This window comes from Clytia hemisphaerica, unplaced genomic scaffold (genome assembly GCF_902728285.1).
Source record: "Clytia hemisphaerica strain Z4C2 unplaced genomic scaffold, Clytia hemisphaerica genome assembly, whole genome shotgun sequence".
Taxonomy (NCBI): Eukaryota; Metazoa; Cnidaria; class Hydrozoa; order Leptothecata; family Clytiidae; genus Clytia; species Clytia hemisphaerica.
This window is the reverse complement of record NW_027103262.1, coordinates 770,747-795,449: the sequence shown is the minus strand read 5'-3', so window position 1 is coordinate 795,449 and position 24,703 is coordinate 770,747. Positions and strand designations below refer to the sequence as shown.

The following is a 24,703-nucleotide window of genomic DNA, read 5'->3' as shown; positions in this document are numbered from 1 at the left end:
AGCACTTTTTTTATATTTTTGCCTTAACCTTGCATAATTAAATTTTGTAATAGCCGACTTTCATAGTTCGTAATTTTCCTGACTTTCTGGCTTTCTAAACATCAATCGATATCGATGACCAAAAATCATTTCTACTCCTATCTATTTGTTCCTAATAATGTAATCAAATATAACATCATAATTTAGGGACGTAGGTAATAAAATTGGAAGTCAAAAAAGTTGACTGTTATTGACAGTTCTGTCATTTTGAATTACAAAAACTGCGGTGAGCTAAGAAATATTCTTAGTAAAAGAAAAAATTATTTACAATATATTATTTAAAGAAAGAAATTGTTGATATAAATATGTTTACTGTTACCTTAAAGGAAGAAATTTTGGAAGGAATTAAATTTGGCGGGAATTTAATTTGGTGGGAATTTAATTTGGCGGTGAAAGGATATTTTTGGCCAAATATCGTTATTGAATGACCAAAAAACCGTTTTAAGGCCTGAAATAGCACGAATTCGGGGAATGCATGAAATAAATTAAATTTTGGCGGGAACTTCATTTGGCGGATTTTAGCTAAATCCGCCAAATCCGCCAAATTTTCTTTCCGTGAAAATTTCTTCCTTTAATAAATAGTTAAACAAATCAATAGTTAAACAAATCAATAGTTGAATAAATCAATAGTTGAATAAATCAATAGTTAAATAAATCAATAGTTAAATAAATCAATAGTTAAATAAATCAATAGTTAAATAAATCAATAGTTAATAAATCAATAAATAAAGTTGAATAAATCAATAGTTGAATAAATCAATAGTTGAATAAATCCAATAGTTAATAAATCAATAGTTGAATAAATCAATAGTTAAATAAATCAATAGTTGAATAAATCAATAGTTAAATAAATCAATAGTTGAATAAATCAATAGTTAAATAAATCAATAGTTAAATAAATCAATAGTTGAATAAATCAATAGTTGAATAAATCAATAGTTGAATAAATCAATAGTTGAATAAATCAATAGTTAAATAAATCAATAGTTAAATAAATCAATAGTTAAATAAATCAATAGTTAAATAAATCAATAGTTCAATAAATCAATAGTTGAATAAATCAATAGTTGAATAAATCAATAGTTAAATAAATCAATAGTTGAATAAATCAATAGTTGAATAAATCAATAGTTAAATAAATCAATAGTTGAATAAATCAATAGTTAAATAAATCAATAGTTAAATAAATCAATAGTTGAATAAATCTATAATTAAATAAATCAACATGAAAGGGGTTGCGGAACGAGCAAAGACTAAAATAACAGCCCCCCCCCCCAAAAAAAAAAAAAAAACGTAAAGTACAAAACAAATAAATTTCAATCTTACAAATGACCTTTCTTGACACACCCTCATCCTGGGGGGGGGGGATAAGAAGCATTATGTCTTTCTAATCATCATTAATGTTTCTTTCATGGATTCCATATATCCACGGAAATTATACCAAAAAATATTTTTTTGGTAAGCAGAAAATTGACTGTCACTGTACTCTCCATTCGGTTGAAGCGCTTCACAAGTTGAGTACCAAAAACCGCCATTTTTGTATGTAGCTGACTTAAAAGCGCAATTAAACGACGCCGAATCGTTATCTCGATCGTAGGTTGTGAATTCCACGTTGCCAAAGATCGAGTTCATTCCATTTGTAAGTGATCCTATAGTCAAGAGGTAGTTCGTGCCCTCGCTGCCAATCGAAAAACCGCCATAACTAAAGAAAAAAAAGACCAGAGCACATTATTAGAGCTTTTTAATTCTGTTAAGTTATTAATGTTTTAATATTTACTTCAATTTTAAAATATTTTAAAAACATTCATTCATAGCCTGAGAATTTCAAATGATTAAAAACAGTTCAGCTTGAGCCAAAAAGACCAGACCTAGGTTTAAGGTGATTAGGTTTACATGCATTGTTTTATCCTTTTTTTACCTTGACTCTTGAATAACACCATCGAAAGCTGTCGCTTTAAAAACCCATTGAAATGTATCATTATCTTCTTTCGTCAATTGATGTAGAACTTCATTACCAAGCCAAAATTCTCCATTAACGTCTCCAAATCCATTCTTATATTCTTCCCATGAACGATGGAAATCAACTGAACCATCAAATCTAACAAAATATTTCACAGAATTGTAATATTCTCAAGCGGTCTTTTTTTTTGGGGGGGGGGAGTGCTGAAATAATATAAATATTCTCAGTACATCCCGGTCATTATTGTATTTGTTAACCGTTTCATTCAGCTTCGATTGATTTTCAGCGCTTTATCCAGGAAAAATAGCGAGATAAAGCGAAAAAAATAAGCGAAAAGAGATCAAAAATTGTTATAATTTCTGATATCAGAAATAAAAAATGAGAGAAATGATGTCAATGCATTGTTCAATTTCCTTTAAAAAGTGGCGTCACAATGAATTTTCCTAACGACAGCCAACTCTGGACAGTGTAGGCCCGTCGTCATGCAAAAAGAAACAATAGCATTGCGCAAAAAGCCGTGTAGCTCGCTTTGAAAAAGTAACTGGTTAACAATAAGCAAAAGACACTGTCGGATATTTTTAATATCGGATATTAAGCAGATATTCAATAGGTAAAAGTTGGTTATTGAGATTAATTAACCCGAGGTGATGTAATATTCAACGAGGCGAAGCCGATTACTATTACAGTACCACTATTAACCAGATGGTAGTGATAATAGCCATTGAGTTCAAAGCCCGTCATTTTTGTCCGTCTGAAATGCATGAACATCATGGTTTTAACGCAAACACCAGGTCGCAGGGGTCATACTCGGTATTAAATAGCATAAAATTTTGTTTTTTGGAAAATTTAGCATAAATAAGTGTATATTTCAAGGCTCTGACATAACGAGCATAAAATATGAGTCATGTAATAACATATTTTCAATCACTTTTCTGAACAAAATCAGTCTGGTATTGAGCCATTTTTAGCACAGATATCTTATGGAAAACACTAGATATAGTTACACCATCATTAGCTGAATCAAAATAATCAGCCATCTTTGATAAGTAGACCATAGTTCGGTGCCGGCAATTTGATCGATCAAACCTATCTTTCGCCTCGTCGCTTCTTTATTTATTTCTACTATGTCTGAATTAGTCGCCCTTCGGGCTTTGAACTCAATGGAATAGATTAAACTTTACCTGTGTTGTATAGAAATCCAACCCTTTCCTAGATTATCCATTTCACATCTCACATTCTTGAGACCCAATCCAGGAATGAAAATCTCATAAGAACCAGTTAAGAAATAGTCATCATCTCTCCAAGCTTGACAATCACGTTTATCGAAATGACATTCTTTTGATATTTTTACCCCACCATCAACTTCAATGTCATAAAATCCATTCTCGGTTATACCAGAATTGAAGACATCGTTGCAAGATTTGAAACCTGGCAAAAGAGATTGATTAATAAGAAAGAGTGCTGTTTAGTAACCTTATTTCCACCATGATGAAATAAAACGTTCGAATCTGTAGAGGTGATCCCCTACGCAAATCGAACGTTCGCTTCCATAATGGCAGATGTTACGTAACTTAACAAAACATGAGAAATTTCTGTAAGTAAAAAATTGAACCCATATCGGGAATTTTCGTAATGTGAATGGTAGACCTCTATGCTTCCCATATAAAAGTTTTTTTGTTGAGCGATGAGTAGTTTGAAAATCGGTATTTTACCGGGTATAACTAAAGAAAATACTTTTCATAATCCTTAGGAAGAGTGAAATTAGATTTTATAATTATTACGACCCTTAGCGGGATTTTGAAGGTATGAAAAGACACCCCTAAGGATGGTAAATACCCGTATATTGATAGTATAATGAACGTTGTATTTGGTGATGGGGAGAATGTTTTTACAATCATTTTTTTTTCACCTCTGTTCAAGTGTTGAATCAATTAGTAGTAGTAAGCAAAAAGCGTACACAGTTCGTATTTTTTCGGAGATATCTCGAAAAGAATTTTGCATGATGAAATTTGAAAAAGCTCGGCTAATCTGTACCTCGGGTGGCGTCAAAAACAGGTCGGCATGAATTGCGGAAATTCTAGGTCCAGACCTACCGGTACAGGAACGGAAAAACTGAGCTACCACGAATTCCTAAGGGTTTTTTAGAAGAGACACCCAAATAGCGCGAAAATTAGTTCCGCGAAAATTAGTCCCCTCGAAAGTTTGTCCCCGCGAAATGTAGTTCCCTTAAGGTGTCCCATATGACGTCAGTGGAAGCTGTGACCAATATTTTGAGGTTTGTTTGATATTTCAATATTCGTCTTTCAGAGAGTTTAAAGGGTTATCTTACCTTTGATTTCGCGCTCTAAAAAAAGGTTTCCATCCAGACCACTGTTATTTTGCCCAGTTGTTGATTCTATAATAGTTCCATTCGTACAGTAGCATGCATTATCCTTAGTGTAAAACCCTTTCTTTTTCAATTGGTTTTGACATTTCAAAATACATTCTGTTGGTGACCTGGCATCAATGCTTTGCGAATCCTCTTCTCGCAGTTGAACATCTTTAAGAGGTTTGGTTACGTAATGAGATGCTTGGATGAAATAGTTGAAAAACAAACAACTAAATGCGATGTTGAATATACCTTTTAAGGTCATCTGGAACACCAGAAATTTCAGTTCTTACTGAAATGTTATTTTATTAAATTCATGAAAAAAACAATATTCACCGTTGTAAACATTCGTTCCCTTAAAATTTCGCACTGTTTCCAAAAAATATTTATATCAGAATATTTGGTTCTTGAATTGTCATTGAGATGTTTTGGTACTTTATTTTGTATCAGATTTTTATTATTAATAAGTATCCGCAGAAACATCTTATTTTGAGTATTTAGTTTTTGACGGTCCAAAAAACTTTCGAATTCAATTTACCCCCCTGCAAAAAAGAACTCTAGTAACATCGTTTCATAACTTATCCTTGTTGCTGTGAAATATTGTTTGATTTCATTTGTAAAGGCTATTCTTTATTTTTGGAAAAAAACTTCTTCGGTAAAATTTGAAATGTAAATTTTTAATGAAAAAACTATTTTCCCGAAGCTCTCGGGTGGAGTGCAACCTTTTTTTAGCATTTGAATAGTTTAATTATATCGACGCTACTTTTTTGCTTAAATGCAAGGCAACGGTATCTTACATTTTTCACAAGAGCACTCCTTCACTTGTGTTTTCGATACCGTCATCGAAAATAATTTTCCTTATATTTTCGTTACCAATCTTCTCACAAGCTGACCGCGTCGCTAAGGGTTAATAGCTGTAATGTATATTCTTTGCAATGATCTATCCAAAAGTGGGTTGACGAAAAATAATACACATCACGCCTGAAATTTTTTGCCTTATCACGTCTTCAAGCCAACTAAAATTTCGATTCACGGTATTTGCCAATGGGACTGATCATCTGCAAATGCAGTTCGTGCGTGGGGTAATCAGGATCTACTCGAAAATAAGGTCTGCTTTGGTTGACACGGTTGCGTAGAACGAAAAGGAGAAAGAGGGGGATTCCCTGCAAAATTCTAGAACGAAAAATCATGTTTAACTGCTCAAAGTTACTTAGAGTTTTAACATAAGACTTAAGCATTAGGGGGACCTTAGGATCCAATCTCAAAAATATTCCACTTTGGTTCAAACTGATACGAAGCGGACAACTAATAAGTAATGATAGATTAGGATTGGAGTAGTCTAGCTATATGGCATTAATAATAAATGGTAGGAAAGCTGAATACGGAGGACGCTTGAAGGCGGATTTTAGACGTTCCAAGGACGACATTTTCGTAAACTTTTTGTGTAATTTTAAAGTTTCTGTCCAGATTCACCAAAGGTAGTTGCTACACTGGATCGTAGTTGATTTTCCATGAATCTGAATCTGAATCTTTCTTTATGTTTAGAGATGGAAGATGAAATCAAGATAGCCATTCAAGAAAAGAAGAACAAAGAACTAAAGGAGCTACAAATACAATTCCAACAAGCTGTCGAGGTAAATTAACAATCAATTCTCTTTTGATGGAGTAGATTTCTTTCAATGCTTACTTTGAAGGATCGAAATAATGATTTCAACTGGGTCGAACCAAATATCTGATCAATGTTTAGCTTTAGCTTGGAAATTATGATTTTTAGGTCAGACTAGGAGCAATTTGACCGTTATTTCAAACCCTTTACTTTTTATGTTGAGAAGCCTCCTGTTTGAGGCGTGGAACCCCCCTCCAACCTTACAACAAATAGAAGCTGATATCGTGTGAGGATACTACCCCCTGGCAACCCGCTTGATGTAGATGCTTAAACTCCCCCTATTCAACTTTGAAAAAATGAATTTAAATCTTAAAATCTATTTGGCAATATATAAAGTAATATGTAAAGCTTGGCTCCAAAGGAGTCAATAAAGAATTCCGTAGGGAATTTTCCTTCCGTCCACTTTTTCTCTCAGTTTGAACCACAAGTGATTTTGTGGTTTAGAGATGCTGGCTAAATCAATCTGGCCAGCCAGGGTGCAGTACGCATTGCTGACGAGTCCCAACAAGGACGAAATACATATGCTGCTCTGCCACCCAAATCTCCTGAGTGAATATACAGAAATTCTTATTTCTTCACATATATTTAAAATTTTAAAAAAAATATAAATTAGCAAACACCCTCCTTTAGTGGCATACCGTATAATTATGTCATGAATGTCATAAATACCGGCCGAACAATGATTTGTTTTTCCTTTTCCACAGGATCGTAAGATGCAACGTCAGCAGAAATTAGAAGAAGACCACGCTTTTTTGAATGAAGTGGCTCGACTAGAAGACAAGGATAGTCATGCGAGAGCTCAAGCGCGGTAAAAACCGTGGTCATTTCACTTTCACTCGTATGCATATACACAGTGGTGTTAGCCTAGTTTTTGATTAATCAAAAACTGTGCAATCAATCGAAATCTGAACTTGTCAATTTTGACATTTAAAGGGGGGCCGAGATGCTTCCCATGCGTAAAAAATAGGAAGATACTCGAAAGGTTAACTGAAAGATTACGATTCGTAAGACAGTCTCTGAAATTCAGTCAAGATTTTGAATTTTATTTTGCATGTCTTTGAACATTCATTGAATTTGTAAGTAAGTTTGCTACCGCAGTCGAGGGCGACCCCACCCAGAAGGCTAGGCCTTTCTTTAGATGTCTACCCGAAGGTAAGGGTGGACGCCACTCCTTTCTCAAGATTTACCATACTTACCCTTGATCCATCTCTTTAATTGCTGAGCATCAAGCAGAGAGGCATCAATTACCATTTTGGGATGACTTTGGTATGACTTGGCTCAGGTTTGAACTTACAACCTTGCGCGCCGTAACTAAATGCTTTATCTTCATGCTACGGCCGCTCCTTGAATCACTTTATTATACTTCTTTTTCAGGGAAGAAATTATCTCTTACTATAAAGCCTTGACTGAGAAGGCTGAACAACGAGAACGTCATGCTCAATGGATTATCGAACGATACAATTTATCACAAAAGAGGAAAGATTTTTTCCTACAAAATCAACAACTTTTAGAGAGAGAAGTCGCTGAAGAAGAAGAACGCAGAAAACGGAATCCATGGGGTGTCACTGATATTGAAGATGACCAACCATTGGATAATATAGATCACGTGGATAACATCAACCAATCAGAGCGCTCGACGAATAAACGTAAAAAATGGAATACAACTGGAACTCAACAACCATTGGTTGGTTTAGATCACGTGGATAATGTAAACCAATCGGAAAGCCCTATTAACGAATCTGACGATGAGAGTTCTGCTAAAGGCTCGATTTGGTCCAGTCTCAAGACTGAGTCCACAATGGAGGACAGTCAGGAGGACAGTGCAGAAATGTCGCAGGCTATTTGGGATAATATCAATACAAGTTCGCTAGAAATTAATAATAGCTCGCAGGCTATTTGGGACGATATAAACATGAGTAGGAACGAGTCTAAAAACAAGAGACAGACTCTTTATAAAGGTGACCAAACAGTATCTGAAGCGAAGGGTATCCTTTATCCAGTTGAGTCACCAGAAGGGAACACTGCATTCCCTACAAAGTCTTCCTATCAAAACCAGTTTTATTCGGATTTTACCGATTTTGAGAAACGGGATTTGATGGGTCATTCATCACAAGAGGGGAAAACAACCAAAGATATTTTATATCCGACTACAGAGAATGCGGTAGGTGAGCATAAAGCGGCTGAGTCGGTAAATTTTTCAAGAGCTGGGGAAGAAGGATCAGTCACAAAATCTCTGATGTACCCTGGAGACTCTTCTACGGATACTGATTCTACTGGGAAGCAACAATCGAGGTCAGGTCAAGAAGGAGGCTTTACTAAGTCTCTTATATATCCTGGCGATTCGACTTCATCGCTGGGAGGAACACCTAATCATCAGCAATCGAAAGCAGGCCAAGAAGGCTCCTACACGAAGTCTTTAATTTACCCTGGGAACTCTCTAATGATCTTGAGAAGAGGTCAGGCACGTCTCTTATATATCCTGACAACTTCAGGACAGATCAGCAATGAAACAGGCCAAGAAGGCTCCTACACGAAGTCTTTAATTTATCCTGAACAATCAACGACTAATGACAGTTATGAGAAAATGCAAGTTGATCAGAGACAGATTGAGGATGGAGCTGAGACGAAGAATCTTTTATACGGCGTCGAAGAGAATGTTGAAACTTTCCAATCCACCAGAGGGATGCATTCAATTGAAGGTCGAGATACCAAAAGTTTGCTTTATCCTGTTGTCAGTGGTGATAACATGACAGATTCTGTTGCTAGGACAACTGGTGAAAGTTCGAATGTCGAAGGCAGTGAGACCAAAGGTAATAAATTATATGTTTCGAAACTGTAGCTTATCATTTGAGCTGCAATTGAAGCTTTCCTATTTCGATGATCTACTATTCGACGCTCTACTATTCGATAGGCCCTATTATATAATTAAAAGTCACCGTCAAAGAGAAGTTTTCATAAACGGTGCTCATTACATTTCCTTATTCGATGAAATTACCCTTAGAATTCGAATTGGAGAGCGTCAGCTATAAGTAGAGCTTAGAGGGACGGAAATAAGAATGAGGAACTTAACAGAGGAACACAAGATTATCAGATCCATGATAAAAATAGAACGTTTCTATCTGAAGTGTTCAAAGTGTTCAGGCTCTACGAGGTTCAAAGTTTCATCAGAAAATTTAGTAATTTGATATGATGTCTGAAATTCAGACTTTTTTTCATCAGATAGGCCATTTCAAAGTCTAAAGGAATCATGGGTAATCAGGACCACGGCGCTCTCATAACGACTTTCTGTTGGTATAAACTTTTGGATGTTTTTGCGTCCCCACCAACGGGTACTGTGGGAGCATAATCAGTCCTGATTACTCATGATTCATTACGACCGTGAAATGGTATATGGAAAGATCTATTTTGTGGACATCAACATCAAGTCGGTATGGCTAGCCCATTTTTTGTCTTTAATTAAATGTACATAGGTTTGCTTTATCCTGGTGATGATGTGCACGAAGGAGGTTCGGTATGGCAAAATCTAAAGAATGATCAAGATGATGGTGACGTGCAAGGCATCTGGAAGTCCATCAGTAATGCTTTTTATATAGTGCTAAAAGTTCTTCTGTCTTTCTAAGAAACGGTAGCAACCTCGTTCCCTGAGTATTATCAGCTTTTTGATGCTTACTGATAGCGCTAGATAATCTCTTGCGTCAATCAGTAACGTAAATAAAGCCTAGGATACAAGGGGACGAGGTTGTAACGGTAGTTGAAGCAGAATAATCCACCATATTTACTGAGTAGACCACAGTAGTAGACCAGTTGGTCTACTTATTAAAAATGGCGGATTATTTTGCTTCGGGTAGGGAAGGAGTAGTTCTATCTAATGTTTTACATAAGATATTTGTAAAAACCTTTTCCATCAATTTTGGGAAGGGATAATTACGGCAATCTCTACATAAACCCATATTTAAAAACAGATCCCACAGCGAGCATTATTCTCCATCTAACTTTGTTCAATAAATTTGATTACTTGTTGGGATTTCGAATTTTTAATTTCACGAGAGACCTGTGAAATGAGGAAGAATAGAAATAGAGAAAAACAGCTTCTCTGATTACTGAAAGTGTTTGTAATTAATTTTTATTGAAAACCCCTTTTTTAAGTATAATTTGATTGAAAGAAGTTCAAAGAAATTTCGAAACCTTTCCTTTTTGTGCAGCTTCGGGCGCAAGGGTTGAAACGATTAATTCTCGTTTTTGGATTGGCGGGAATTTTTAACAATTAGTTGAAATTGCAGAACGATGCGAATTATTCATGATATGCACCATTACAATGTCTTCTGACATTACATCACGGACCCAATAACTGATTGGTTGTAAGTGACGTAAAATCAGTCAATACGTTACTTTCAACCAATCAGCTGTTGGGTCCGTGGAAGACATTACAATGGTGCATATCATGAATTGGACTTCAAATTAGCGAGTCAACTATATAAAATATTACCAATCAATTATTCTTTCCAGGAAGCGCTGGTGCCGAAGGAACAGAAACCAAATCCTTATTATATCCCAAAGACTCTCCGACAGGAAAAACCCTACAACAACATCAAATAAAACAGTTCGAAAATCCGTCAGTTGTTCAAAACCTTTTGTACCCAAAGGCAACAAACAATGGAGAGGATGCTTCTGATGACGTCATCAAAAAGTCACGTGGTTTTGAACCACCAACCAGAATCAAAGAAATGATGTATCCCACTACGGAGGAGAAAGGTATTTCTCTCGTTAATACTGCGCCTATTAAAAATATTTTCTATGATATAGAAAAGAGGCGCGTCTCATGCTGACACAGCAGAATCAACAAAAGAATTTTTCCAATTCATGATATGCACCCTTGCAATGTATTCGCGCATCACATTTGGTAACATTACCTAATCTGTCCCTGCCGTCATTTTGGGTTACTATTGTCTGTATTTTCAGTGAAAGAAGAACGTGAAATCAAAGCCTTGCGTCCTGAAGATGTATGGATGGATTTAATGGTGGAACCTTTCCAAGATGACTTTACCGAAATTATTGGTATGGTTGTTGCCTACGTCAGCATTCAACGTCAAAATAACGTCCATTTAAAGTTCTTAACGTCCAGATAATGTTGAATTAACCTTCAAAACGTCCAGATAACGTTAAATTAACGTTCATACAGTAGACTTTTCGCTTATCTGAACCTCTATTATTCAAATCTTTCTATAATTCGAGTCCCAGTTCCCTTCAAGGAGAAACCATCTTAAAATATTTTCTGATAATTCGAACAAACTACATTTCCCGTTTGAGTTCGAATTAGCGAGAGTCAACTGCATGTATTTTTTGACACTTGCTATTCATGACATGCACCATTGCAATGTCTTCTAACATTACATCATGGATCCAATAACTGATTGGTTGTAAGCACTGACCTTTATATATCCCTGGACCAAGTTACTCAATGCCGGCCAAGCAAAATATTATGATCAGAGTTTTTTTGAAATTGGTACCCGCGGAGAGAGCGCTAGGTCTAGTTTCGCATGTTCACTAATGATTTACCGTGGGTACCAGCTTTCAAAAACCTTCAATCAAAGATGGCGGATATAGCTTGGTCAAGGGATATATAAAGGTCAGTGGTTGTAAGTAACGTAAAATCAGTCAATATGTCACTTTCAACCTATCAGCTGTTGGGTCAGTGGAAGACATTGCAATGGTGTATATCATGAATTTGTTCGAACCATCGTTATTTTTTTTTTCTAGAAAAAGATCCACACCCTTATCGATTTTGGGAGAACAACAACAACAACATTCCTTTACAATTCCAACAAGACGAAGATGAAAATGCTGACGTCATTGAACAGTTACCGTTGGAAACTATTGTGAAACGATCACTGCTCAGTCCCATCCAATCACAGTAAGAGATTGTATTTTGAATACAGTAGTCTCAATGTGTCCTTAACTTTTACAAGTTTTTTCGTTCCTTCAAATAAAAATTCCTCATAAACCTTACTCGTAAACTCGAGATTTCCTTAACTCGAACAAATGGGCTCTTCCATTTTATTCTGCTCTTATATTGCTCTGTCAGACGGTAATTTTGAATGTCCAGGGGGTCAATTGATGCTTGTACGGGGGTTAGACCTTCTGTCCGGGGGGGGGTTAAGAGTCACAATGTCCGGGGGTAAATTTCCAAAAAATGTTACATCCTCCACCCCCCCCCCCCATATTCAAATTCTTTCTGTAAAAGCCCAATTCGTGTTCCTCGTGCGGGTCGGAGTCATGGAAAATATGTAAGCTTTAGCTGGATGGATGGCAAATGATGGATGATAGATGATGCTTTCTCGTAAAAACCCTCACAATGGTAAAAGAAGGATTCATTTCATAATTCGGCCCGTTATTATAACCTAAATAGGATTAAAATAAAAAATTTTAAATGCACTTGACGCTCTCTAATTCGATTTTCAAGGGGAATTGGATTTCCCGGGGGTACCAGCTTTGCGGGATACCGGATCCATGCCGCCCGACTTTTGGCGGTCGGGCCCTTATAGGGACCAAAACGGACCCTTAGAGGGACTTAAATGGAGAAAAAAACCGAATTTTTGTGAATTTTGTGACCCTTATTGGGACGACTATTTTATAGAAATTTGGGCTTTTGAGGGTCATGAAATGAAATTGAGCTGTTTTTCAACCCTTAGGGGGACTGGAATTAGATTATGTGATTTTTACTACCCCTAGTGGGATTTTGAAGTTCCAAAAAAGGACCCTTATGAAGGATGGCACATACCCATACCCTCCTTTTGCCTAGGTACCCACACCCGGTTTGGATTTTCATCGAATAAGGGATCGTATGAATATTAGAGCGTCGAGTAAGAAAGCGTCACCGTATATTTTTTTCCTTATAGAATCGTCTTGGTGAATAAAGCAGTGGTTCAATATTTTCTTCACGATCTTCATATCGAAGCACATTTTGACGCGTTCAGAAAGTTTCTACTCTTAGAAGATGGAGAATTCGGACATGCGCTTTGCAGTCAACTATTTCAAAAGGTACCCTGGGTTTTAAGCTTTAATTTTATCCGTCTGATTATTTTTTATAAACTTTGAAAACAGAAGTTTACAGAATATTTTAAAGGCCGGTCTTCACTTGCGCGCGCTGCGATCGCACTTTTTGGCTTCAATCCTTTTTGCTTGGAAAAAAGATTACGTCATAAAAATAAAGCTCGCGCTCGGAAAAAAAGTTGAACACATTTCAACTTTTTTCAACCGTTACGTCAGATCGCGCCAAATGTGTTGCAATGGAATTTTTCTTTTGACCAATAGCGTGGAAGCTTTGCTCGAAAAGGTGCGATCGAAGCGCGTGCAAATGGAGACCGGCCTTAAGTCTGGCAAATCATCTCAAATAAATGGTATGGTGTCAGTGTTACGATAACAATTTAGATTTGTAACGGTAAAAATATAAGCTTTTTGAAATTTTAACGATACTAGGTATCATGACTGAACGTTTAAATCAATGTATACCAGGTATTTAATCGCCCCTAAACACTCTTCTTTCCTCTCAACTATTAGATACTTAATCAAACTTATTTACGTCTCGGTATAGAGAGGTTTTTTCGTCTCAAATTCTGCATAATTCACCAAAAGTTCCTTTGCTAATTTACTGTTTAAGCTTTTTTCACATGCAAGTAAAATTTTATATTAGACATTACGGAAAATCGTTCGTGAGGCTGTCTTTTGGGAATTTCCCCGACACTATGTAGAGTTTTTGTTGATTAAGAGGGTCTTACGTGACTTTTCTTTCCGTTCAAAACTTTTTGAACGTAACTAAACTCCACTTAAGGCCTTAAAACGCTACGTAAGCTTAGGGAAATTCCCCACCCTTCAAGGTCTTAAGTAAAATTTTACGTATATATGTGAAAAAAGCTTTAAAATCCATTTTCCGTCTCAGACGAAAAACCTTTGTTTTACCACCGAATACTTTATTGATATTTTCTGTTTAGATCGCCAGTGGAATGAAGCCACAGAACTTCTGTAATGCCATCCACCTGAATAACATTATTATCGAAGCTTTACGGATGTCTCTTTACGCTTCAAGAATTGAATATTCAAACCAACTGACTTTCGCTCTTAAGAACATCCCAGACATATTTCGCCCTTCTGGTAAGTGAAATATGGGGTTCATTTTCGACTTCTAAGAAACAATACTTGGTATTCAAGTACTACAACCTTGAACCCAGTACGGATTTTGATAGCGCTTACGATTATATCACGTTTATCAGTAAATAAGTGGTTCAATTGACTCTGGGTACGAAATCGAGACCATGTTCAGACGTTACGGTTTCGTATCGGTGTGGTTTTTGTTACTGATAGGAAATGTTTGAAAAAATTTTCTTCTGGGCCAGATTATTCTCAAAAAAAAAAGTAAAGACGAAAAACTAAATTTTTTTGTTCATCCTTGACGTTTCGATATATATAGGAAATGTTTGTATTGGTTTCGGAATGTTCAGAGCAAGAAACCGGAGCAGCTTCGTTTTGATGAATATACACACCGTACTTACCTATAACAATCCAGAAGTTCCCTTAACAATCAAAAGCCCCGAAATCTTAAAAATTCGGATAGTACTGTGATATAGCCACAATTTGCGATGGTGGCGCTTTTGATTGTTAAGGGAACTTTTGGATTGTTATAGGTGAGTACGGTTGTGGAGCATGTTCGATGTGGTTTCGATCCGTTCGCTTTGTAACGTCTTCTTTTTTAAAGTTTTGATTTTGACGTTCTCTCACAGTGTTAATTGTTTCGTTTCGGAACGATGTGAAACGTAACGTCTGCACATGGTCCCAAAATTGTACTGAAAGTTCTCTAGATTACTAGTTTTAATTTGATTGTTCTTTTAGATGTTGGTGTTTTGGATTTCTTGGAACTTCGTTACCAGGTCCCCTGGCCGTGTAATATTATTATCACTGAAAATAGCATCAACAAATACAATAGGGTAATTATTTTTACTGTCGACGCTCTCAATTCGATTTTCAAGTGGAGTTGGATTTTTTTTCATCGAATATGGGAGCGTATCGAATAATAGAGCGTCGTCTCTTGTTGACGGTGGCTTTCAATATCATCGAATAATGGAACGTATCAAACAGTAGAACGTCGAATTAGAGAGTGTCAACTATATATTCTTTGATGCCGGATTGGTTTGGTTTTGATATGAGGTGAATAGAAGTTTCGTCTGTCTTCTGCGAAATTATAAAGTAACTTGGATAATTTAACAGCCATTTATTTTGGCAATAACTCCATTTTTCTTACTAAACTCTATAAATTTTGCGCTGAAAAAAATTTAATTTCCTTTCTGTAAAAGTTTTTCCTTTTGAAAAGGGGAACATGAAAACTTTTCATGTCAAAAAAGATTTTTGTTGTCTTTCTAAAGTCTTCTTTCAAATACAGTGTTTTATGGAACGCCGTAGCTGCCTTATGTGATAAAATGTTCCATTATGCGATAAAGCATTCGATAAATCATTCGATTATGCGATAAATCATTCGATAAATAATTTCATTATGCGATAAATCATTCGTTAAATCATTCGATGCGATAAATCATTCGATAAATCATTCGATTGTGCGATAAATCATTCGATAAATCATTCGATGCGATAAAATATGCGATAAAAATTTCGATTATGTGATAAATTATTCGATAAAAAATTCGATGCGAAAATCATTCGATAAAAAATGCGAAGAAATCATTCGGCGATAAATCTTCGGTCGATATGCGATAATTCATTCGATATCGATACCGATGCGTTCGATTTTCGATTGGATAAAATCTATGCGATAAATTATTTGATAAAAAATTCGATGCGATAAATCATTCGATGCGATAAATCATTCGATAAAAATTTCGATTATGTGATAATTCATTCGATAAAAAATTCGATGCGATGAATTATTTGATAAAAAATTCGATGCGATAAATCATTCGATAAATATTTCGATTATGCGATAATTCATTCGATAAAGAATTCGATGCGATAAATTATTCGATAAAAAATTCGATGCGATAAATCATTCGATAAAAATATTCGATGCGATAAACCATTCGATAAATTATTCGATGAATTATCCGATCGGCCCTTACCCGATATTTATACTTTTGGTGGAAACGGCGCTCCGGAAGGGTGAAACCATCGATCGAAAAGTAGATATTCCGGGGGTGCTGCTGATTAGGGCAGATTATGGCAAAAAAAACAGGGTGTCCGGAAAAAGATAGAACTAACACTAACACGTAACAGATTTATTGATCTATCTTACTAAGTTTAGAATTATGGCAAATAAATCCAATACTCTTATGAGCTTAATTTAGGGATGGGTGAAATAAGCAGGCGGGGTTGGTACTCTGGGAGAAAATTCATAGTAAGTGATTTTAGACAATTAAAGCATTTAAAGCATTTAAGCACAAAAGAGTAAGGCAATCATCAATTCTGAGGGCAATTATTAAACAGATTTTAGTTTTATGTAAATTATGTTCCGTTTAGTTTAGTTCGAAGTCAAATTGCCCTCAAAGTTTATGAAACTTTTTTCCATCCTCGACCCCATGGCTTATCTGACCCCCTTACGCTCTATTGATAGAAGTGTTGACGGGGGATAGGATATAAACGATTCCTTCAATTTTACAACACTGGCCTCTTTACGTCTCAGAATCGCTTGTCGGCCCTGGCTCGCGAGGGTGACTTTTTTCAACTGTCGAAAAAAATGAACTCAAAAAAATGGGACAATCAGATACACGCTTTTCTTTATAAGAATATACTTTATTATACGAATATTCATGATGAAATTGGGCAAAAAGTTAGGAATACGCTAAGAATATCACCATCATGGAATTTTGCAACGGAACCATAGAATGCCACATTTAGAGTATTTTTAACTGTAAATTGCCAACTATCCCCCAGGAAGGCTCAAAATATTTTTTTAAATGCCACTTTTTGCTTCAGGTATGTGTATTACGCGCCGTTTCCACTAAAAGTATAAATATCGGGTAAGGGCCGATCGGACAATTCATCGAATAATTTATCGAATGGTTTATCGCATCGAATTTTTTATCGAGTAATTTATCGCATCGGATTTTTTATCGAATGAATTATCGCATAATCGATTTTTTTATCGAATGATTTATCGCATCGAATGATTTATCGCATCGAATTTTTTATCAAATAATTTATCGCATCGAATTTTTTATCGAATGAATTATCGCATACATAATCGAAATTTGTATCGAATGATTTATCGCATCGAATGATTTATTGCATCGAATTTTTTATCGAATAATTTATCGCATCGAATTTTTTATCGAATAATTTATCGCATAATCGAAATTTTTATCGCATATTTTACCGCATCGAATGATTTATCGAATGATTTATCGCATAATCGAATGATTCATCGAATGCTTTATCGCATAATCGAACATTTTATCACATAAGGCAGCTACGGCGTTCCATAGTGTTTCAATATTTCCGTCTGTAGACGAATGTCTGTTCAGCTCAGAAACAAATTCACCAATTCCATTTAGCCAGGAAGAGGCTTTTCGGTTGAACTGGCCGTATGATCTTGGTTTCCATCCGTATTCACAAAAACCTAGTTGCAACACTGATACTTATTAACATTTATTCTTTATGTTGTTTTATCCAGGTTTTCTCATCTCTGATCCGTTTGAAACGTGCAGGATGGAGTTTGCAGGAGATTTGGGTCAACCTGAAAAAAGCGGGTCATTCACGGCGGGCTGCATCTTCACCTCAACTCAGACAATTACAACTTTTTAGGTGAGTATCAGTATGCTAACTCTTGCTAATTCGAATTCGACCGGAAAGTCCAATTATCCCGGGGGAAGGGCCCTTAGGCAAAATTGGGTACGGAAACGGGACGCTGATCAGGGTCCCTTTTTTAGGCTCTGAAGATATCCTACAGATTCCCAAATTTACTAATTTTCAAGATATGTATCTGACAAGGTCGACTTTGGGTTTATTTTGAACAATTTAATACCAGGGGGGGGATTAGAAAATGTTCAAATTTCGTTCTGGCAATATCCTAAATTTTCCAACATTCATATCTGACAGGGTTCACTTTTCAAATCCCAGCGGCACGTCTCAGTCGGCCGTCAAGGTGAACCCCCGGGCCAATTATCTAATTCAAATTCAGAAAAATTCAGATAATAGAACTTCGAATTAGCAAGAGTCTACTGTAGATTTCTTCTTTCTTTCGCAAGATAATAAACTCTTGATTTGAATTACAAAACTCCGATCTCACCATCACCCGTAAACATCCAAGAACCTTCAGCAGAAAATATATTAAATTCTTTCTAGACATGAGATGCAACATTTCGTGAACAATTTAGAGCGATACATGGTCAATCAAATCATACATGTTTCTTGGGAAGAATTCCAACAAGATCTCAGAGAACAGGTGACCAACTCATTTTTTTAGGATTGCTAGGATAGACACTCATTTATAAAGGGTAACTGAGAGAACGTTAAAAGTAACTCGTTTAAAGAAATAACCCCTTCACGCTAGTATTTTATGCCCCTCATCCAAAAAGATATCGATGTATTTGGAGAATCCCATCTAAAAAAACAATAAAAGACAATTGAAAAAATTCTATGCAAATGAGTATAAGAGGCGTATAATTTTTTATAATTTGGGGACGCAGTACTTATTGTAAGCTGCGCGCAATAATTGATTTTGATAGAGAAACAATTCTAGATTACATTTCTCCTTTCCTTTTAAGTAAGTTATAAAATATATATGAAATTGGATATGAAATTTCTCTTTTGGACAGGTTAATGATTTAGATGATTTGCATCGTTGCCATACCACCTACCTCAATCGCATCATATTTAGGTATGTCTGTATGTCTTAGAATGGAAAAAGCTTCAACTAAGAAGTGGGCCCTTCTAATGCTATTTTCTAATACCAACAGGATCGCAAAATTCAATATTAGACCCTAAAATGTTCTGATTTCCCTAAGTCGGGCGGCACATACCTGTTATTCCACGCCATTTAAGTTTGGTGCTCAGAAATTATCACACTTTTAGTGGCACTCTCTCAAATGTTTTTTATAAGAATGTCAAAAAGCTTCGAAGTCCTAAAATTTTTCTTATTTTCAGCATTTTTGAAATTATTTTTCTTGTGATTTCCTAAGATGCTGTATGGTTTAGAGCCTGCAAATATTCTTAGAATATTCTTAAGATTATTTAATTTGAAACCTTATCTGTGGTCCTCTCCTTTATTTCAGATCTCTGCTGAGTAAGAATGCAGCACCAGTGTATAAACTAATCAACGACATTTTCGGTATGATATCCAACTTTGAAACGAGGCTCATCTCGCAATCATGGGAAGAAGACAAAGAGACAGGTCACGTGACACACCCATCTTTTTCACGCTTGAAACAGAATTATAAAGCGTTCAGACAATGTGTTGAATTCCTTTTCTCTGGTAAGTTAGAGCAATTTTTTCGTTTTTTCATCCGCCATTATGGATTTTGGGATGTTCCCGTCTTTCGTGGTAGAGACTTTATTATAGTGATTCCTGACATGTTCTTGGACCTCTGTGCCATTTTTTTTTGCGCCATTTTCGTCCCTTTTTTTCTACCTAACTATAAGTTTCTCCTTGACCATACACCCGCCATTTTAAGGTTATGAATGCTGGTTGTTCTATCTTTTCCATTAAAATGAATGGACTTTAACAAAAAGACGATATCCCTAAAAAGCAGACATTTTCCAATTAGCATGTCGATGCCCACTAATTGGAACTCAAACGAAAAATATAAATTTTTCGAATTACACAGAAATTCGATGAACTAGAGTTAGTGCTTCATGTCATGAGGAATGCTGAGAATAGAAGAAATTCCAATTATAGAAATATTTAAATAATGTAAAGCTCAAATTGAGAGAACCTATTGTAACCTTAAAAGGCTTTCCCTCTAGGGCTTGTGTTGTGGAAGCTATACACTTTTAGGAAAGTCTGATTAATGTCTACAGTATCTATAAATGGAAGCTATACTCTTATTGAGCTGGTAATACAGCAAAATGACTTCATCCTTTTTTTGTTTTCAGTGATATCAAAATTGGTTCGAAGAGGTTACCAAGACCATTTAGCGGATCTCTTACTTCAAGTCAACTTTAATTCATATTACACAAATGCCGTCGTTCAAACGTAATATGTTATATCATTATAATATTAGTAGAGAGGAGACATATATTGCAATGTTACAATTCGTGATATCATGACGTAAACACCCAAAAAGGACCTGGTGTTTGCCACTAGTTTTAAATTCAAACAATAAAACCAATGGGAAATGCCTGGGCTATTTTGCATGCATCCGTATTAAACATTACGTCATGGCTATCATGAGTCAAATTGACAAGATAACATGATCATAATACGGTAAATAGGAGTTGGATTTGGCTCGTGTGACTATTGAATCTTCCTTTGGATTCTCTTCCTTTTATGGATCATGCCTTGGAGCTTGAAGAAATTTTGTTGTGGCTCAAAACTGACGGTTTTGCTTGTGTCAATGTAATCAAAGAACTAGAATGTTCCGAACTATGGGCGCATGTTCAGAAGTTTATCAAACAAACTTGGAGTGAGCAAAGAAATAATTTTTTTCCTTGGATGAGCAAAAATATGAAGTGTTTTTGTTATGTGGTTCATATTGATTGATGATAAATGATTGATAATGAAGTACCACATTGAGAAAATTGAAAAAGGACATATTTTGACTGACACTAGTCAAACAATCCCAGACGTTAGATAAACGTTGATACAACGTTGCGTAACAGCTGGGAAACAATATTTGAAATGTTCCAGTTATTTGTACAAATTTTTACATTTTCTATCATTTGTTTATAGTTGGCTTTTTTGGAATTTTTCATAAATTAAGATTCAGAAAATATTTACCACCTTCTTAAAACCCTTGACCTTTGACAATGGTCACAATAGCGAAAGTGAAATACAGTGTTTAAAAAAAAAAGTCCGTTCAGGAAATTGGAATAAGATTTTCAAGATAAGGTTATGAGGTTTTGAATGTTTTTATTTTGTTGGTTGCACTATTTTCTTCTCGAAAAGTTGGACCATCCATGATTATTCAGAAAAACTTACTTCCTTCGTTATTTCCTTATTTTGAACCACAACTTATTTGGGTGGGAATTAAGTTTTGAACACGTGATATTATTTCACCAATTAAAATCTAGAATGAAGTAATAAATTTGAACTTTCAAGTTAAGTGATATTCATTTTCAATATATCCTCACGAAGACGACGAACACATGGATCAATAAATAAATGAATAAATCAAAGTTTAAAGGAAGGTCAACGTTGGAAAGGTAATTCAATTGTTGATAAGTATGTATATGAATTTTCTATCTTAATGTGCCACAGGCTGTTGTGGAAAGAATTAACTGGAAAATATGATCGATTCTTTGGATAAAAAAATAGCTCATTTCTCTAGGCGTCCGTCCATAAAGGTTTATGTACTTTTCAAGTTTTGTTGAATTTCTGTTCAAGCTTCGACTTTCTTTTTGAAGAATCTAAAAGTTCTGCACTCTTCTGTGCTCAATTTAAGGGGGGGGAATAAGCGGGGAGTTGGAAGAAAAATCATAAAATGGGGGTCATCATAAAGTGATTTTGGGGTTGAAAAAATGGAAAATAACCCTCCCCCCACAACTAAGTACAGAAGAGTATATTCCTCTTCTTTATCTTTTTCAGGATTTAGAAAAAAATGAAGATTATGGATTTGAATAATGGGTTGATCATAGTTTACTTGGTATCCATCATTCTTGGAACCACTGTCTCGGAGGTATGTTTTTTTACTCATATAACTTTTAGGCCTTCTGCTACCTTAAGTGGATAAATTTTGGCGTGGATTTGGTTTGGCGATTGGCCTAAATACGATTTTTGGCGGGGATTTAATTTGGCGATAGATCAATTTCATAAAACTTGGCGGGGATTTAATTTGGCGAATTGGAAATTTTGAAACACCGAAATGGATGAAAATTACTCAAAAATATACTGAAAAGTTGTGATTTTTCACATAATTCTCTTTTTGTTAAATTTGGCGGGGATTTCATTCGGCGAATGGGCTTTTCCAGAAAAAATTCGTTCATGGGGGGTGGAGGATATATTATTTTTTCTGTGATCTACCCCTGGACATTTCGATTTTTCACCCCCTGGACACGTGTTTTACCCCTGGACAAGCATCAATTTGACCCCCTGGACACAAATATTTACCCCTGGACATCGCAGATTCACCCCATGGACATGGCAGTTTTTCAGGGTTTTTTCAATACCCCTGGACAATATATCCTCCACCCCCATGAATGGTTTTTTTCTGGAAGAGCCCAATTGGCGAATTTGGAAATTTGGGCGAGGATTTAATTTGGCGAATTTTGCCAAAATTTGCCAAATCCGCCAAATTCGCCAAATTTAATTAATGGCAAACTGTATACAGATTTTTAGATTATTTTCTTAAAACTCTAGAATTTGATTGGTCAACAAGATGGAGTTTCAAACGAATTATTCACAGAGCGAATTCGTCGAAGTGCGACTGCGTCCAAAGTGCTGAAGAATCTCCCGCTATTCAAACGAAGAATGTTTGAAAACTTGTTTCCAAAACTATTTGGGGATACAACAGGTAAAAATCAAATCTCATGATATTGTTTGCTGAAGCGGGGCTCTAAAACTAATAATTGAACTATCCAATGCTCTTGAGATAAGGTGTCTCTGTTAAGATTTGCTTTTCTTGAATCTCAAAACCGTACCGAATCCAAATCTAAACCCAATCCAAAAAAAAAATCAAGCCTGACTCCATAAAAGGATTGGGTTCAAGCTTTCATGAGTTGAATGACGTCATTGATTTTGACGTAATGATGAATAATAGACATACCTAGATCTCAATACCGTTACACGTTAAGAGACTTTTTTAGAACGTGAAAAAAAATCAAACGCTTCTATGCGCCAAGAATCTTCGTTTCACAAAGAAATACGATTCGCGATTTTACATGAAAATTTGCACCCAACTCTTTTGCATTTTCTTGAATTTTGAAATAAAAATACTTTTTTTTACCTGGCTGAGGATTGATAAGATTTTAACACTTTTTAAACACTTTTTTTTCAGAAAATAAAGATTCGGAAGTTCTGCCAGCGATTTACTTTGAAACGGCCAACAATGACGCTCAGAGAAAGAAGGAAATCTTCCCGCATCTCTTCGGTCGAAGTATATCATCCAGTACTCTACCATTGAGTTACGGAAATGATGCAAAATCCGGCGAAAAAAGTGATGCCCAGATGCCGTTAGCGTATGCAACCAGTAGCCGCCAAGGGAAGAATTTTTTCCAATCTGATTTACCGTTGTTTAAAGATGCGAGCATTATGACACCTGTGAATAACAAGCCTTGGTTTCACTCTCGTATGAAGCCATTTGCACCAGCTCTCAGGCTTAAGTTGCTGTCTTCAAATGGTTTACCAGATACAGCTGAATCCATCTTATTACAAAATTATTTAAAGTCACTCAACAAGCACTCCAAATTCACGCGCGGTCTTGAGGCGGGTGGTCAACGAAGTGAAGATATATCAGCAATGGAGATGAGAAGGCTGAACATACCTCCTAAGCTTGGTGTACCAACTGAAACCTAAGAACAATATTTTTAAAACTCATTGGTCATTCATACTACTTTATGTTTTGTCAAGGAAACTTGGTTTCAGATGTAAAGTATAATAATTTAATTATATAAAAATCCAATAAATGAAACTGCAAGTAATAAAATCCTAATTAACACCCCGAGCTTTAAAATCTGAAAAACGTTAAAAATCCCAAATGGTCAATATATTTTGTTGACGGTAGGAATTGTGGTTTTGGCGAAAATCCTACTTTTAAAGTTTTCGTGAATTTTCCGAAAAACTCGAAATATAAACCTTGAAATCCGAGTTTTGAGCCCAAAACCTTAGTCTTCACAAGGTGATAAACCTCTAATAAGTGTACTGCACTGGCTCATTGGAAAGCAGGATCATATATTACCCTTGGAAAAACTCTACTTTTTACCGTAAAGCGATGATGGGTGAACTAAAAATCAATTTTTTATACCAGGGAAATTCCAGGATAACTTTCGACTCCAATCCAATTCCAAATATTTTCTTCACCCCTTGGAAGACAAACGGGCTTATCATTTCACCCAGGTATGGAAAAATACGTAGACATGCTTCGTCATCCCAATGAAGTATAACTATAAGTCTGAAGGTCTATAAGTGAATCTCCTAAGTAGGATTCGAAGCCGCTAAATCCTACTTAAGTTGAAAAGCCCCTGTAGTTTTTTATACAAATTCTGAATTGAAAGTAAAAATTTTCGCTAGATTCTAAAAAAATATACCACTCGGAAACAAAGAAATCGCTAAATCTAATCCGTCGTCAAAAATACGGCGTTTATTCTAAAGACTTTTTCACCTGAGAAAGGTTAAAGATTCGATTATAGCCCTCCCCCCCCCTTCGGGATGGGAAATGAAACCACTTACCCCCCCCCCCCCATCCAGAATGCCTGCGCGTTGTTTTAACATAAACGCTGGATTGAAACTAAGATTTAGCGCTAGATTTCAACAAAAGTAGTCCTCCAAAACAAAAGGAACCGTCGTCATGATTACTGC

General features: G+C 35.8%; 3 protein-coding genes across 5 annotated transcripts in view; 2 read left to right on the top strand and 1 right to left on the bottom strand.

Moving 5' to 3' along the window:
- Positions 1–20,981, top strand: part of LOC136800098 (gamma-tubulin complex component 6-like) — a 53,043-nt gene extending 32,062 nt beyond the window's left edge. Inside the window, exons 15-30 of one of the 2 annotated variants that reach the window (XM_067056712.1) lie at positions 5,913–6,001; positions 6,738–6,841; positions 7,408–8,432; positions 8,556–8,843; positions 9,504–9,608; positions 10,540–10,785; positions 10,993–11,088; positions 11,791–11,944; positions 12,930–13,071; positions 14,022–14,181; positions 14,917–15,011; positions 17,705–17,835; positions 18,376–18,475; positions 18,849–18,910; positions 19,305–19,504; positions 20,125–20,981. In XM_067056712.1, the coding sequence (XP_066912813.1) occupies positions 5,913–6,001; positions 6,738–6,841; positions 7,408–8,432; positions 8,556–8,843; positions 9,504–9,608; positions 10,540–10,785; positions 10,993–11,088; positions 11,791–11,944; positions 12,930–13,071; positions 14,022–14,181; positions 14,917–15,011; positions 17,705–17,835; positions 18,376–18,475; positions 18,849–18,910; positions 19,305–19,504; positions 20,125–20,228 (3,101 nt within the window). In that variant the 3' untranslated portion in view covers positions 20,229–20,981. The remainder of the gene's footprint in view (positions 1–5,912; positions 6,002–6,737; positions 6,842–7,407; positions 8,433–8,555; positions 8,844–9,503; positions 9,609–10,539; positions 10,786–10,992; positions 11,089–11,790; positions 11,945–12,929; positions 13,072–14,021; positions 14,182–14,916; positions 15,012–17,704; positions 17,836–18,375; positions 18,476–18,848; positions 18,911–19,304; positions 19,505–20,124) is intronic. The other variant, XM_067056719.1, reaches the window with a different exon arrangement.
- On the bottom strand, positions 828–4,758 carry LOC136799963 (ficolin-1-like). Of its 2 annotated transcripts, none has more exons than XM_067056586.1 (4): positions 4,329–4,758; positions 3,181–3,427; positions 1,958–2,137; positions 828–1,741 (listed from the first exon to the last, which is right to left on the bottom strand). In XM_067056586.1, the coding sequence occupies exons 1-4, from the start codon at positions 4,630–4,632 to the stop codon at positions 1,417–1,419; spliced, it is 1,056 nt and encodes a 351-aa protein (XP_066912687.1). In that variant the 5' UTR covers positions 4,633–4,758; the 3' UTR covers positions 828–1,416. The 2 variants fall into 2 exon arrangements, with proteins under 2 accessions (XP_066912687.1, XP_066912696.1); XM_067056595.1 differs by having other exon boundaries at positions 4,620–4,758.
- Positions 20,982–21,235: 254 nt separating the features above from the next.
- LOC136800174 (uncharacterized) lies at positions 21,236–23,837 on the top strand. Its single transcript, XM_067056792.1, has 4 exons — positions 21,236–21,393; positions 21,776–21,866; positions 22,547–22,700; positions 23,184–23,837. The coding sequence occupies exons 2-4, from the start codon at positions 21,789–21,791 to the stop codon at positions 23,699–23,701; spliced, it is 750 nt and encodes a 249-aa protein (XP_066912893.1). The 5' UTR covers positions 21,236–21,393; positions 21,776–21,788; the 3' UTR covers positions 23,702–23,837.
- Positions 23,838–24,703: the final 866 nt, after the last annotated feature.

Excerpts from the sequence above, each read along its gene's own strand:
- LOC136799963 (XM_067056586.1), bottom strand. The coding sequence starts at position 4,632 with ATGACCTTAAAAGGTATATTCAACATCGCATTTAGTTGTTTGTTTTTC. Across the intron at positions 2,138-3,180 it reads TGGATTTCTATACAACACAG|ATTTGATGGTTCAGTTGATT; the intron begins GTAAAGTTTAAT and ends ATATTTTGTTAG. Across the intron at positions 1,742-1,957 it reads GGTGTTATTCAAGAGTCAAG|TTATGGCGGTTTTTCGATTG; the intron begins GTAAAAAAAGGA and ends TTTTTTCTTTAG.
- LOC136800174 (XM_067056792.1), top strand. The coding sequence starts at position 21,789 with ATGAAGATTATGGATTTGAATAATGGGTTGATCATAGTTTACTTGGTA. Across the intron at positions 21,867-22,546 it reads TTGGAACCACTGTCTCGGAG|AATTTGATTGGTCAACAAGA; the intron begins GTATGTTTTTTT and ends TTAAAACTCTAG. Across the intron at positions 22,701-23,183 it reads ACTATTTGGGGATACAACAG|AAAATAAAGATTCGGAAGTT; the intron begins GTAAAAATCAAA and ends CTTTTTTTTCAG.